This window comes from Pleurodeles waltl, chromosome 3_1 (assembly GCF_031143425.1).
Source record: "Pleurodeles waltl isolate 20211129_DDA chromosome 3_1, aPleWal1.hap1.20221129, whole genome shotgun sequence".
Lineage (NCBI taxonomy): Eukaryota > Metazoa > Chordata > Amphibia > Caudata > Salamandridae > Pleurodeles > Pleurodeles waltl.
The window spans coordinates 381,185,537-381,200,927 of NC_090440.1; the positions used below are offsets into that span (position 1 = coordinate 381,185,537).

The 15,391-nt window shown below is 42.1% G+C and overlaps 1 protein-coding gene across 3 annotated transcripts in view; it reads right to left on the reverse strand.

Moving 5' to 3' along the window:
• The window catches only part of LOC138284127 (lamin-B3-like), a 225,792-nt gene that overhangs the window by 94,635 nt on the left and 115,766 nt on the right, over positions 1-15,391 (reverse strand). For all 3 annotated transcript variants that reach the window (XM_069222571.1, XM_069222568.1, XM_069222569.1), the window contains exons 7-8: positions 3,504-3,732; positions 2,165-2,272 (exon numbers count right to left, since the gene is read on the reverse strand). In XM_069222571.1, the coding sequence (XP_069078672.1) occupies positions 2,165-2,272; positions 3,504-3,732 (337 nt within the window). The remainder of the gene's footprint in view (positions 1-2,164; positions 2,273-3,503; positions 3,733-15,391) is intronic.

Here is a 15,391-nt window from a genome sequence, read left to right on the forward strand (position 1 = left end):
CCGGGGAGCGACCCTTGCCTAAGGGGTCGCTCACCACACATTAAAAAAAAATAATAATAATTATCCCTGGTGTCTAGGGGTTTTCTACCCCCCCCCCCCCCTGGGGGCAGATTGGCCTAATTATATAAGTGATTCCCCTTCCATCCCCGACTGGGGGTTGTGGAAAGGAGGCCCACAGGGGGGGCGCTAGCGCTCCCCCTGTGGGCAGGATGCTGGATGAGCTGGTCTCATCCCAGGCACACGGGAACCATGTGCCAGGACGAGACCAGCTCAAAAATCCAATAGGGGAACCAGAGGCATCTATTTTAAAAAAACATTAAGAGAAACAGTCCCAAGATAAAGTAAAGGGCCAACCAGTAGTCATGGTTCTTGGGAAACTGGGACATAGCTCTGAATCCAATATGACCATGATCAGATACACCAAGCAGGTTTGTCCAGGTCAAACATTTTACATTAGGACTTAGTCCTGAAATGATCCTGTCCCTCAGGTCTCGGCACAGGTCTCAAAGAGCAGGTGCAGTCCTTCTGTTCTTTCAAACGTCCAGAAAGTTTTCTGAGGGTGCTCGGAGGTGCCACATTTATCGTTGCACTAGCTAGTGGTTTGTGGGGTTGGGGGGACAGTGAGGGGGAGGAGACTCCTGGCTTCTGCCTAGCCAATGGGGTATAGGTTCCCAGGGGCAACCCTTCCCACTTTCAGTTGATCCTATTTGCATCTTACTCCAAAAATTCAAGTTGGGGAACCCTTTCAACCCTTACATAGCCTATGCACCTGCTAGACATGTGCCCAGGTAAAGGAGTAAGAGGGGCTTGGAGCCAGCCTGGCAGGGGAACAATGGTTTGCCTTCCCTGGATCTCCCCTTACTTTTATTTTTTAAAAGCAGGCCGTTTCTGTGTGTACCCTATCTGGTCCTCCTGCAAGGGGAAGAAAAAGCCCTCCCCATACCCAAGACATTATTTTTTGTCTTTTGGGAGCAGTTTTCAAACCTCATTAAGGTCAAGAACTGGCTGGACAGTTGCTTGCAGGCCAATGAATATTAGCCTCCAGAAGCTTTGGGCAGGGAAAAGATAGCTTTCTAGAAGCTTTAATCCAAAATAGTTACTAAAAATCAAACTTTATAATTTGATTCAACTTCTAATACATATTAAAAAGATGTTCAATAATGTTTCTAGCAGGTCCCAAACACTATTAACATGTTCATCTGTACTCTAGTTTTCTCATAGGACAGCCAGAGACTTCCACAGTGAAAACAGATTTTGGGGCATGGCAACATTAAACACTACCTTGGGGGTTACAAGGCTTACATAGGGGTGACTTACTAATATTTAAAAGGACGGTTTTCTCTGCAAAAATAATTTTCGGACAGGTCCGATGACAGATTTCAACTGTACTAGCCAGGCTACATTAGAAGGCCTGAAACCATGTTTTCTTGTCACATGAGTGGACGGCATAATGAGTAAAGTAGCCAAAAAGTGAAATTTAACCTTTCATGCCAGGGGTACACTTACTATCTACTATGGTCTTATGGAGGGTAAAAGAAATGTAAATCAGGGATTAGCGAATGTTTCTAAGGTCAGAGCACATGCATTGGTCACTGCATGACAGTGCCAGTGTCCAGAGTTTAAAAACAACCACTACAATTCAGCAAAAAAAGGTGGATGACAATGGAAAAGGGGCATTTTCTCACAATAGTAATTTTGCACTGAAATAAAAATGTACCCCTTTGTTTGGTTTACAGAACCTCTGATAAATAAACACTATTGGCTATCCACACACCTCATGATTCCAGGTCACAGATGTTCCCTAGGTGAAAAGGAGTTCGTGCCTTGTGGCCAATAGGGGCCCTCTTGCCCCATTACCATTTCCTTGAACTCACAGATCTTGTGATCAAGTTATGCTCAAAAGCAGTCATAACCTTTACTCATTTCCCAAGCAAGGTCTGCCCAACATGCATCATCAAGACAAATACACCTTCACTTGCGGTGTCAGATTTTTGTCATATCTGCAGGCTTCCTTTTAGACCTTGGCTCCCATTATCTGGGGGTCAAAAGGTGGGAGGGACAAAGTGCAAGTTTTGACGTAGCTGAGGTTTAGATGCATTTCCTGCTGCATCCAAGGGTCCCTTTAAAGGGCACAAAAAATAAGAGATAATTTTACTTTACTCACAGACACAGTTTGTCCTGCCTTTAGTAAGAATCGAGAAGGGAATTTGTATGTTATTTCAGACATGTTTCCGAGTTGCCTTTTAAGTGTCCATCCATTCATGGATTGATCCTGCAATTGAAAATAAAATAAAATAAAAATACATTACTTGAAGTTACAAATGCCTACTGCTTTGTGTTTGCAGATATCACTTAAGTCTGTACAAGTATGTTCATACATACTACTTCAAAAACCATGACTTATCAAATTGTTATTCCAGGACAGCAAAATTAAATGCGGCCCAATGAATCAAATCAAGTATATCTATATTTGATTAATTACGACCATAAAAAAATGCACATAGCACAGTACAATTGATGCTGCGATAAACGATGAGGAAAGCATTTTTAAAAAGATCAGCACCAGGTGCCACTGTCTCAAATGTGCTACATGGAGAATTAAAAGCAAAATATATTTTTCTCGGGCCTGGATTAAATTTACAGTATAAAGTAAAGTGCAGTGTGCTTTGGGTAGTACAAATCAGTCATTTGGTTAAAGGTGCACTAAACAACACACACTCTGACTTAAAATAATATTCAATTGCATAGTTAATGAAAAGTTATAAAATGCTGATTATATCACGATTAAAAGAATCATATAAAAAGGGAGCTGATCTTCCATATAAAAGTCAAAATTTTAATAAGGTACGACAAGTCAGTCGATCCTTTCCTGCGACAAATAGCCTAACTGGACGAGACCAAGCACAACTAGAAAAACAGTTCTGGCTCGCCACCTTCCATTTGGCCTCCCAGGTCATTAATACATTGTCCCAACCTTTATCAATAATAAAGCCACTATTCCCCCTCTAGAATACGTTGGGCACAGCCAAGAACGTCTGGGGCACCCGACTTCAAAAATCCGTAACTCTGCTCTATCATTTCTAAGTGAGCTTTAGAAAGGTCGTCAATATTTACCTTTTGCTTCTCTATGAACGAAGGCAACAGCTTGACATGCCCAGATGGGACTTAGTCCACAATTCAAACTTTAGCATTATGGATTAGTTTCACAGCTATGTGGCGTTCAAAATGAAATAATACCACAGACATTCAAAATGCGGGGCTATGCCCGTCATCCAAGAAAAGCAGCATAGTTATACGTTGCCAACGTTCCCTACAACTGCGTAATAGACCAGAGCATAGACCAGAGATTTCCAACTTTGAAAGCGATGTAACCAAGCTGTGCGCACATTTTCATTTGTGTAACTACAATATGCTTTGTTAATAACACGAGGGAAAAAAACCAATAACAGCCATATGCTGCATGTAAAATAAATTAGAATGCAAATGTATGATTAAAAGCTTACCTCAGGAGAGTTGTTTTTAATACTAATGAACTTTCCATCAGTGTCCACTTCTTCTATTGAAACTATTCCTGTAGACGAGGCATGCTGCACAATTTTCAAATGGCTCCGTACATCTCCCAGTTCGCCCTCATTAAGCTTCCTTTTTTTCCCACGCAGTCCATAACTTCCGCGACTAGTGCTTGATCGCGATGTAGGGCTCCTGCCAGATGGACTTGGTGACAAATTCATTCTAAAATAAAAAAAATAAAAAAAATAAAAAACACATTATGAAGGTTGCATCAAATTACATTAAGGGTACTAAGCAAAACTGAACAAGGACAAGTCTACAAAATTCTTATGTTAAAGTTCCAAATATTGGACAATCCACGAAACAGATATGTCTGATGCTAAGGTCAGATTAAAAAGTATTGTGGTTTGCTAGTTAATACCAGAACTATCAGTTGTAGACAGTTTAAATTAGTTGGAAATTTCAGAATAAAGTACAGCATGGAAGCAAAAGTATGCTCGGAGAAACAAGCAGCAATGTAAAGGGTTCCCTGCTAGCTACTAACAATTATAATATTAAACAAGGTTGGGCAGAAACCGGCCAATCAAAAGGGTAGGAGTCTGCATAATTATACAGCAATAACCCCAGGTTAGAAAATCCTCTACATCAGGAGACGTCTAGGGGGAACGTATCTATCATGTCAGATTTTTAAGATATCCATTTAAGATTTACTTATTTACAAGAAGTCAAATTGGAACTTTATTCACATATTCATGGTTATCCTAAAAAAATGGCATAGAACTGCCCCAAACTGCTCTTCACTATACACCCCTGCTGTACAGACCTTTGAGAGCCTTGGCTGCAGTTCTATTGCTATCTCAACACACATTTTCTGAAAACACCACAACATTTTCCTCAGGTTTCTCAAATCGAAATCCACAATAGCAAGATACAGAGACAAAAGGTTGTGAACAAACGATGAAGGATTATGCAATGTGTATATTTATGCTGCACACAAATTGCTTAAAATCCATTATAAATAAGAAAGCTATCCCATTAAAGCCATAGAGTACATATTAAGATGTTACTTACCAGAAAGATACCTAATCATTTGAAATGTTCTGCATAATCACAATTAAGCATTACTATGCAATAAATAACACATAATTACTCTCTGGATAAAAGGGAAAAGCTGCAGAAGAGGACCCAAAAGGAGGGGAGGAAAATTAACATTTGTTATTACCCTGCCATTGAAGCAATAAAGGATATTAGCCCCCCCTGGTCTTCCCCTAGCGGCGAGGTTACCTCATCATGTTTGGGGGAGGATATGGCAGCAGCACAACTTTGGCTCCCTTTCTTAGTACGGTCTGTTAGGGTGTGCCAGCCCCGCCCTTTCTTGAGTTCCTTCACAAAATGGGAGTGCTCCCTGACCATAACTGCAATTGTAGCTGTTGTCCACAAAGTCTGCTTTCTGACTAACTGGGCAGCTCCCAACATTTATTTTTTTCCCGGGTGTAAATCGCATACATATACATATACATATACATATACATATACATATACATATACACACACACACACACACACACACACACACACACACACACACACACACACACACACACACACACACACACACACACACACACACACACACACACACACACACACACACACACACACACACACACACACACACACTTTTATCGTCAAAAGACTTCACAGGACTGTCAGGAGCAAGCCACATTCCTATTTGCATGTTTGAATCTGGATGGTTAAACTATGGCAGAGAGGCAGCTATCTTGACGGGAGCGGTGGCTGACCTCCAAGAACACAAAAACTAAAAAAAAATTATTTTAGGTAAACCGCCAGTCTGTCAAAATCAGTGGGTCTATTATAAAAAAAATATATAATCATACAATTAACTTACATTTTGTATTATATCGGACGATAGCACACCCCATTGGTATGCTACTGTACTTTTAAACGATAAAACCATTGCATCATCTTCTCAAGAGCTAAATATCAAAGGTCCTTCTCTATCGCGATGTGTAATGAACCTCCAACCTTACAAAAGTCCATAATTCAATGGCACGGTAAACGAATCTGGAGCAATGCACAAGTGGATCTACACGACATGCAGCTCTGCTTGCAAAGAAACCATCAAAGGGGTTAAAATATATATATATATATAAAAATAATAATAATAATACTAATCAGGGGATCATTTTGTCAACACCCAGGGAGAGAACCATAGATATCTTATAAAATCAAATGTGATTCTTGTCAGAACACCTATAGCTCAACGTTCTTTACAGTCTGCAACATATGCACTTCTCACTGCAGATTTCAACGATTCTTTTTTCCCATGAGGTTTCAGTTAGAGTCAAATTCATAATGCACAAACATGGGAAGCTGGTCTCTTTATAATTACATATTTAATGTCAGATAACCAGTAACTAGTAGCAAAATTATTACAGGAAAGGATATCTAACAACATTTTCTGTATAACACTACAATGACATTTTAGCCACCTAGTAACACATCTTAAACAGTGAAACTAATTAAATCGTGTACTCTAGATACATTAAGGAGCATTCCGTATGTAGTGCATACATTGAGGTACCTGGCGAGTAGCCAAGAAGGTGACTTCAAAGAATTACTTTTTACATTCATAAATGGCTAACAACTGTATAACCCCAATAGTACTATTAATTGGCACGTCCAGAATTTGCTCTGTATTTACTTTTTTTATTTGGACAACACGGTTTGTACAGAAGCACAAGAAAATGAAACCTAGGCAATGCCAATAAATCTTCCTTTTTTTTTTTTTTAAAGTGCACATTCAAAAGCCCTTGAATACCTGAAATCTGGTCTGCTTTTTCCTGAGGAAGGACGCAGCACCTTGTGTCTATTAGCAGTCATGTGACTGATAAAAACATGCTTTTTGAAACAGGATGCAGTACCTCAAATTATTACTAAAGGAACCTAGAGACGATTTACCAGAGGGCAAAAGGAGCGGAAATTGCGTAACGAGCAGTGCGACAAGCAGTGGGCGCAGGCAGGGACACCAGGAACATGAGTTGTGGTTCTCTGTGGAGAAGCCAGGAAAAATTTGGAAGTCCGGACTCTCACCTGCCACCCTCTAGCCCCCCCCCCCACTCCAGTAAACTCCAGTGCTTCAACTACAGTCCACTACACCCAGTCTTGGTCGAGGCTACTCTGGGGGCACAGCGCAGGGGCACGCAAGTAGCCTCACCTGTGGGGAAAGGAGGGCATCGTGCGGAGGTAAGCAAAGGTTAAAGTCACAGTGCCATGTTGCATAACCACTAAGTGAAAAGGCGTCCGGCATTCGTGCCTGTGCGGCTTACGCTATCCTGTTTAGTGCCACATACAAGCTCAGTTAAGCTCTGCCCTTCTTTCCCTCACTTTAAACCCATTAGCTTTGAGCAAATTTCCTTAAACTTCAGACCCAGCAAGCACTCAACTCTGCAAATACAATTAACTATTTCAACTATTGGAACAACTGCCATTATTGCAGCCTATAGCAGCCCCAAGCTGTGTCCTGGTCTATGCACTCTCTGTTATCAAATTTTTAATATTCAGTACTAACATCTGCCTTTGATAGAAACGGATTGACAAACTGGCTAAAAGTGGTACCTAGTGGCACCTTGTGGCGAGCACAGTGGTTGTAGTCAACTACCCATGAAGGTGCGCCCCAAACCTTGCAGAAGCAGTCCAGTCAAGTTTGGGTGCGACTTGCGTGGTTTTAGTAAGCCTCACTCAGCTTACAGGGGTCAGGACTATCCAGCTCTTCAGCATAGCAGCTCTTTGGCCGCTCTCTTGGTTGCCAGTCTGCAACCAAAGTCATCATAAAATGAATCTTAAAGAGAAGTAAAACGGTGTTTACAAATCTGAACGACACACTACATAAATGTTATCATGCTGAGCTGTTTATTGGCAAAATAGGAGACGTACTCTCAGTGCATCTCATGGACTTTGATCTTAGAGGTAGCACATCAGAATTTAATCTGTTGATTCCATTTTGAAAATTCTATTCAAGTCTTTTGAAGTCATTACCACCACCTCTTATTTCCTTAAACATTTGGGCATCCTATTACAACAATGAGATCTGGAAGATCAAGGGGCAACCCTCCTCCGACCCAGAGCCAAAAGAAGGCGCAAAAAGTGTCAGAGACAGTACCCCAACTATCTAAATTTGAACAAAGCAATCACACATCATTACCTACAGCTTTTAAGGTCAATTCTTTTCACCTGCTACAGCTCAGCCAACTAACTTATTTACCATATAGCCCAAGGCACAAACTTTCAAAATGTGCATTCATAAAAGATGAGTGCCATACTCTATCCATATCCAGAGGAGGTCAGAGAGGTGCTTCCAGCTTTACAACCTCATGATCCCTCAATCCAGTATCTTGAACAAAGATGTCTGCTCTAGATTATTAGCAGAAACTGATATTTCAATCAATTGCCCCTCCTTGCAAAAGCCTTTGGAAATCTCCAATTGTTGTAATTTCAGTCAACCCTATGAAAACCAACAACAGTCTAGCATTCCATTAGATCTTCCAAGTAAAACAACTAACGTCTTGAGCTGGGTCTTTTCCCAAAATCTAAGATGATGGCACCAAATAGGATGGTACTAATTCATGGCACCAAACAGGATGTCTCAGACACCTTTACATTATCTCAATTACAACTTTTGCAGCCTGTATAAAGTCTCCTGGTGTAATCGTCAGATTTCTCTAAATACCCAAAGATGCCTGCAAATCCCAAATGTGTGCAGGAAACCCTGCCGCTGCCATCTCTTGCAACAGCTTTTGTTATTTCCAACCCCCTCGCACAAATCCACCTTCATTGAAGAGCTCCAAATTGGATCTCCAACTCAAAACTGTAGTTTAAACACACCTATTGGTAGAAGGACTTGGCAACAACTCATTAATACTCTTGATACAACTGCCAAAGCACTGAAATCCCAATCGAATAAGTCTGATATTCCAACCTGAATTCACTAAAACCTAATCCTGCATCATTTAAAAGTTGCCTTCCACACCATTTTCAGTCAAATAAAATAGCCCTCCTTGGGGCAGTTGTTGAAAATGGTAAGAACTAAACTTACTCAGTCTTTAGGTTATAGCCAGGAAGCTTTCCTGGGAAAATTGGCTCCTTTCTCAAACCGATCCAGAGTTCGGTCTTTAGATCACTACTCAGACTCCCTCATCATATGTCCACAGCTCAGATCAGAATCAACTTTTAGTGCAGAAAGCCAGCCTTTTCAAGTATCTACATTCAGCACACATAGCACAGGAAGGGACTCTGAAGAACTTTATATGTTTTGAAGTTTCAGCAGTGAATAGCTTTGCACCACAAAAACCCTTGGAAGCTTGCACTTTCAAATGCTTTGAAGCTAAAAAATGCAGCAACTTACTATAACTAAAATATCTCTCATTTGTTTTGTTTTTTAAACTTGCTGTAAACAAAGTGGTCCATAAAGCATAATTTGAACAGGATTGATTGTCTTTAAAAAGCAGAAAGCATGCAGTATTTTATATTAGGGAGCTATGATAAAAGTGGAGTACATAGATACATCACAGAAATATTCCCTATGTATTACAAAGTTAAGTTCTGCTCTACTCGAAAGGGCAACTATCCCTCAGACTTCCTTCCTTCCTTCCTTCTTGGTCAATAGGTACTTCCAACAGTAAGTGCTGCCTTTGCAGTTGGCTACATAAGTCCTTACCACATCTGTTGTGCATTTGCCCAGCATTAAATGACGACTGCAGAAGTTCTCTGCCATCCTTTTGTCAAGCAAGGGATTCAAACAATTCAGGCAGCTGTGAACTTTCTCCTGAATGAAGTACCTCCTCAAGCAGTTGTTGAAATAATAAAATTGCTGGACAATACGCACAAAATGATAAAGGGGGTTATTCTAACTTTGGAGGAGTGTTAATCCGTCCCAAAAGTGACGGTAAAGTGACGGATATATCACCAGCTGTATTACGAGTTCCATAGGATATAATGGACTCGTAATACGGCTGGTGGTAAATCCGTCACTTTTCCGTCACTTTTGGGACGGATTAACACCTCCTCCAAAGTTAGAATAACCCCCAAAGAGTCTAGATCCATCGATGCCCAGTTCAGAAGTTCAGGGCACAGTGTTATGAACGCTGGTAGACAGAAATCAACTTATGAACTTGAGTGTGCAATACTTTGCTTTTGATTGTGAATGGTATTATGGGGTGGTTGTTGTAGAGTTCAGCTAATCCAAGATTTGTCCAATTCAATTTGCACTTTATTAAAATATATTGTCTTTTTAACCTTTAACACAAGGCTCTGTCCTAGACTATGGCTGCTTTCAACCCAACCCTTGATCTTTATTTTCTATGTTTTATTTTTGTGTTAGGCACACCCAGCAGTAGACTAAGAACATGTATTTTGTATTACCAACAAACAACGGGCCAGGTCAGTTACAGCACGTATCACTGACATTTGATCCAGATTTTATAGCTGGTAAAAAAAAAATAGCGATGACATTTTTATGTCTGGAAGTGTTAAATTTTGAAGTGTTTAAAGTTTGTAGACTTGTAACATTTGGTATAAACGAATTTGCCCTTGCAGAATGTTCTGTTTGTATTTGTCTGCATCAGCCTATAACTTTTTAAAATGTCTATTATGCTAGCTGCAACAGTAGAGGGGAATCTTGTATGTTTTTCTTGCACAGATTTTGCTATTTCTTATTTTTAGGCCTAAAAGTAATAAATTATTTATTGACTTATTCATGTTTTTACTTGTTGTATTAATTTTTATTGTATTGGTATTATATGGTTCACACTTTGAGGGACTCAAATGTCCAAGTACTACTAATGCTACTAAAGGAACCTTGATTCAGATGCAAGTCTTCCTCCACAAGCTCCCACCACTGCCTCCTTATTCTCAGGATACCAGAGATGTTCTTGAATGTTTCCTTTTGTTCAAAGTGCAAAGGAACAATGTCAAAAAGTCCTGACTGTACTTTGTATTTTGAGCAGGGAGATTACAGAGAGATTGGATAAATTATATTTTGACTTTAACAAGTCTAAGGATATTTGCTGGTTTTCGATGGCGTAGATAAATGCCCCACTGCTGTGTTATGATTATCAAAGGAACTACTCAGGCCATGAAGCACCATCAGTACATTTATTAGGCAGTAATTCTAACAGTTATAGTTAGAATCAGTCCAATGTATATAACATTCAATTGGTTGTTGTTAAGTAGCTTTTCTCCAATGCAGTGGTAGCAGTAGTAAAGACAGAGGAGAAAGGGGATTGAAAGCAAAGCCAGCTTGGAGAGAAAAGGAAAAGTCAACACTAGGTTAAAGAGCAAGTCACCTCCCTTTTCTCCTACTAATAGAAGGGCTCTCCAAGCTAGCCCATCTTGATAACAAAATATCATTGGGATTAAATACTCTAGACCACATTTACTTTAGTCCAAGTGGTATTTTGATAACTAAAGGAAGATGTGTCTTCAATGGCAACTCCTTATTAAAGAAGGGACATTTGTTAAAATGTCAAATTGGGTTGCTTCAGGAGATAATTGAAGGGCAGTATCCAAAGGTATGTATCTATTATTAGGCACTCTTGTGTATCCTTAAAACAACCTTTTGTTCTTTGTCACTGCTACAGGCAAAGTAATGGGTGAGTTCACAGTAACTGGAATGTTGTGTTCTTGTGGCACTACTTGGGCTGGTCAGGTTAGAATAAGCATACAATACTGTCTCAGTCACATAGTCATGTGTGACTTTGCCAATGCAATTTTTCCAAACCAATAGTGATGAAGTGAAGGCCACCTCTATAATTAAATGTCAATGTAGAACAGTTGGATAAAAGTTAGTGGTCAAACAAAAACTTGTTATTTATCCATATCAAAATTTGACTTTCAGACTTAAAAAATTGAAGATGCAGAAAATATTTAGAAGTGAAGGCTGCAAGCTGTAGCTGGTCAGTGGTCAACAATCAAATAATCCTTTTTGATGGTCTTGCAGTAGTCTTCAGCATAGCAGTGCAAGCCTCAGCCGATACAGCATTAAGCTTTAGCCAGAAAGATGCCAGGCTTCGAATCACAAGCCCTGTGTCAATGGCATCCTTGATGATGATCATGTTGATGCAGGTCTTTGCATCGCAGCCCTACAGCTTCCTCAGAACCTCAGCTACACAACATTCTCAACGAGGGACCTCACAAAGCTATACAACCAGGATTAAAGGTACATTGTTCAGTGGGCTTAACTGGGTCTCTGTATATGGCTAGTGCTCCATTGCTGTTGGCTTGAACTTGTGACTTTGTCCCAGTCCAGTGCAACTGGATAACCACAGTAGGTGCTTTGAGCTCCTAGTCACTTACAGGTTACTGAAAACTTTGAAGCTGCATAGCTTTGGTTGTAATGACTAAATTCTGTAAAGTTAGATTAGAATGTTTTCATTTTTGGTTTCCTTCAACAACTTTGGAGAATATAAATTGTGACCCCAGTCGTCATCTAGACCTTTGCATAGAAGCATCTCCTCACACAGGGGGGGAACAACTTTGTGATTTAACATTACAGATTGTTGAGCTGGTCACTCGACATAAGGACATACATCATATGCGGGGTGGATCCTTTCCAATATTTTTCCAAAACATTTAGGTTAAATAGCAGACAGGGTGCTCTTGCTCCTGAAGAATGTCACAGTTAGCTTATAATAGGATGATGGAGGCAGAAACAAGTAGTGGGTAGGAGCCGACCCTGGAGGGTGGTGGTCCCCAGGGCCAGCTATGGCTCCAAAAGGGGGGCTGTGAGCCCCAAGGAGGAGGTGCCATCTCCCCAGGAACCTGCAGGGGGTCCACACAGGCCCGTCTGAAACGAATTTTAGAAGTTTTCCCCCCAGTGAGGATGCGGTCCCCAGGAAGTGTTTTTTGTTTTGCCAATAACTTTGGCATTTCTTGACTAAACCTTCCCAAATTTTTCAAAAACTAATATGACAGTTCAGTTGCTATCTTGAAAGTCAAGCAGGGGCAGATGATAAATTCTTTTTGAAAAAAGGGGGGGAGTGGGGGGGGGGGGGGAAGTCCCAAAATGTGTTTTCCCCCTGCATTTTCCCATAAGGATTTTGAACACTATTGCAGCTCGAATCACTGAATGGAATTACACCAAATTTGGCAGAAAGCTAGCTCTTGGTCCAGAAATCATGCTTTTTCTGGGATTTGGTGTCAATCCATTGATTAGTTTTTAAGATAAGAAAATAAAAAGGCACATGGATATCTAGGGATGCAGACCATCCGTGGATTCAACTGTCCCCAGGTTGATATCTGAGTGGCTGTTAACACTTCAACCAAGAAGTGTTGGCAGCCATTTTGGGACTCTGCTTCAGCAGAGTCCCAAAGAAAAATATTTTAAAAAAAAGAAAAAAGGAAAAAACAGTCTCCTGTGCTCTTCATCTAGGTCCCGGGAGCATTAGGGAGTAAAATATGGAGTGGGGAATGCACTGACCCCCTCCTAGGGCTTATGGAAGCCCCGGGGCCAACACCTCCCAGAGCTGTGTTAATATAATATGCACAGGGACTGCAACCTCCTGGGGGCAATTAGTATACTTAATGAGGGGGAGGGTCGCACAGCTCCCTCGCAGTCCCGGGGAATGCCACCTCCCCGGGGCAATCAACATATTGTATTGGGGGCATGCAGCACCCCCACAGCCCCAGGAACTGCCACCTTCCCGGGACATTAAACAATGTATGAGGGGGCCACATGCCCCGGGGACCAGCACCTCCCCGGTGCATTAAACATTGTATGGGAGGGGCAACATTGCCCCTGCAGCCCCTTGAGGACCACCACCTCCCTGGGGCTAAATGAAATGATGGAGGGGGGCTGCACTGCTCCACTATGGAACCATAGATGGCCCTGGGGAATGGCACCCCTCAGGGCCGGATCCTGCTACCTGCTAAGGTACCTATTCTCTGGAGATAGGGGTTTGTTTTTGCTTGGTGGAAACTGACAACTCCCACCAAGCAAAAGCAAACATAACTCTGCTTTCAGCAAGCGGGAGCTGTCCAGCTGTTCCGCTTGCTGAAAGTGGGGTTTCCATATTTCACTGCGTGCAAATATGCATGCAGTGAAAGAAATGAACACTGCTCCTGCAAGCAGGCAGCTGGTATTTAAAGCAGCTACCTGTTTGCGGGAGCAAAGCACACCTGGAGATGGCTGGGACTGAAGTGGCCTTCATGATCCCCCGTGGTGCCTGTAGGTTTAACCTGGGTACCCAGTAATATGTGACTGTGCCCCGGGGGGAATGGGGTCACAGTGGCCAAAATTGGCCTGGAGGGGTGGGGGAGGCACCTGCCCCCCTCCCTTTCCAATTAAAGTATTTGGCTCCCAAGGCCCAGGTGGGTCCTTGCAGCCCCTCTTATGAATATTTGAGTAAGTAGCCCCAGGAGGTGGTGATGCCCGGGGTGGATATTGTAGCCGCTCTCAAATATTTTATTAGGTAGCCCTGGTGGTCCCCCAGGCCCAACACCACGGGGTTCAGCACGGACTCCCCACATACTTTTTAAATGTAACCCCCAGGGAGGAGGTAGTCCTAGGGCCGTAAGTGCAGCCCCCCTATATATTTATTATGTCCAGGAGAGCTGGTGGTCTCTGGGATTGGTTTTGGGGGGGGGGGGGGGAGGAGGGAAAGCGGTCCTTGTAGCCCCCCTATTTATTTATTTTTTATATAATGAATCCCTGGGGAGTCAGTGGCCCCCGGGGTCCAATGCACCCCACAAACATATTTTTAATGTTGCCCCTTTAAGATCAGAACCCCTTTTGCGGTTCGTGGCACAGGGTTTGACCACAGGACCTCGTTGCATGGCAGGCTGTGTGGCCAACAGCTGCCATGCAAGGCCTTGTGTAGTGCAGGGTTAAGTGGTTATAGGGGTCGGCCGGAGGCAGACTCCAGCAAGAGCAAACGCTCCGATTTGTTTGATGCCAGCACCATGAGAAAACTGTTGCTGGCAGAAACTACAGGACTTGGAGACTATATCCTCTGGAACTTGTAATGCGGTGGATGGGATGATGGGATATCCATCACATTTGTGATGGAGTAATCCCCTCCACTAAACTCACTATGAGGACCTTAGTCTCCTGGCCTAAAGTTGTAAAAAAAAAAAAAGAAAGGGTAGGAATACCCAGACTCCCTATACCCCATGGGGGACCCAGATTGTCATGATTGGCTCCCTGCGCCCTTGTTCCCATCACCAGGGGGGCTAGTGGGACTTTCCAATGCTCTTATAAGCTTCCAGATCTTCCCCTGCATGTGTATCATGACTTTCAATTTGGACGCTATCTGCAAATTACCACCCATTCCCAATCAATGCTGGGTTTTGTGGAAACTAGTATGCTCATGCTTGGAACTACATTATCTGGAATACCCAGCTTCCTGCTTTGCCTCTACCCATGCAGGTCAAGGATGGGTGCAGGAAATCAGAACACCTGTGGCTGGCTGCTGCTAGCCTGCTCACATTTGATGCATGTGATTACTGTGAGCCCTTTTAAGCCTCAACTACCTTCAGCCCAGTGTTGGTCATTGTAGCTATTTTCCAGTGAGACCAACCCTTGTTTGCCGACACTTCTGAGCCATAGTTATTCCTTAGTCTTATTCCAGAGCCTTAGTTATTCCTCCCTTGTGTCCAAAGCTTTTGTTATTCTTTTTTCTTGAGTCCATGAGCCATAGTTATTTCTTGTTCTTGTTTGTTCCTCAGCTGTAGCTATCCTTGTTCCTGAACTAGCAACTCACTGCAGTGCTACCTTGTCTTTCAAGCCTTAGCAAATTCTTGTTCCTGAACTAGCACTCCCTGCAGTGCTACTTGACTCATGAGCCTCAGCTATTCCTTGCTCCTT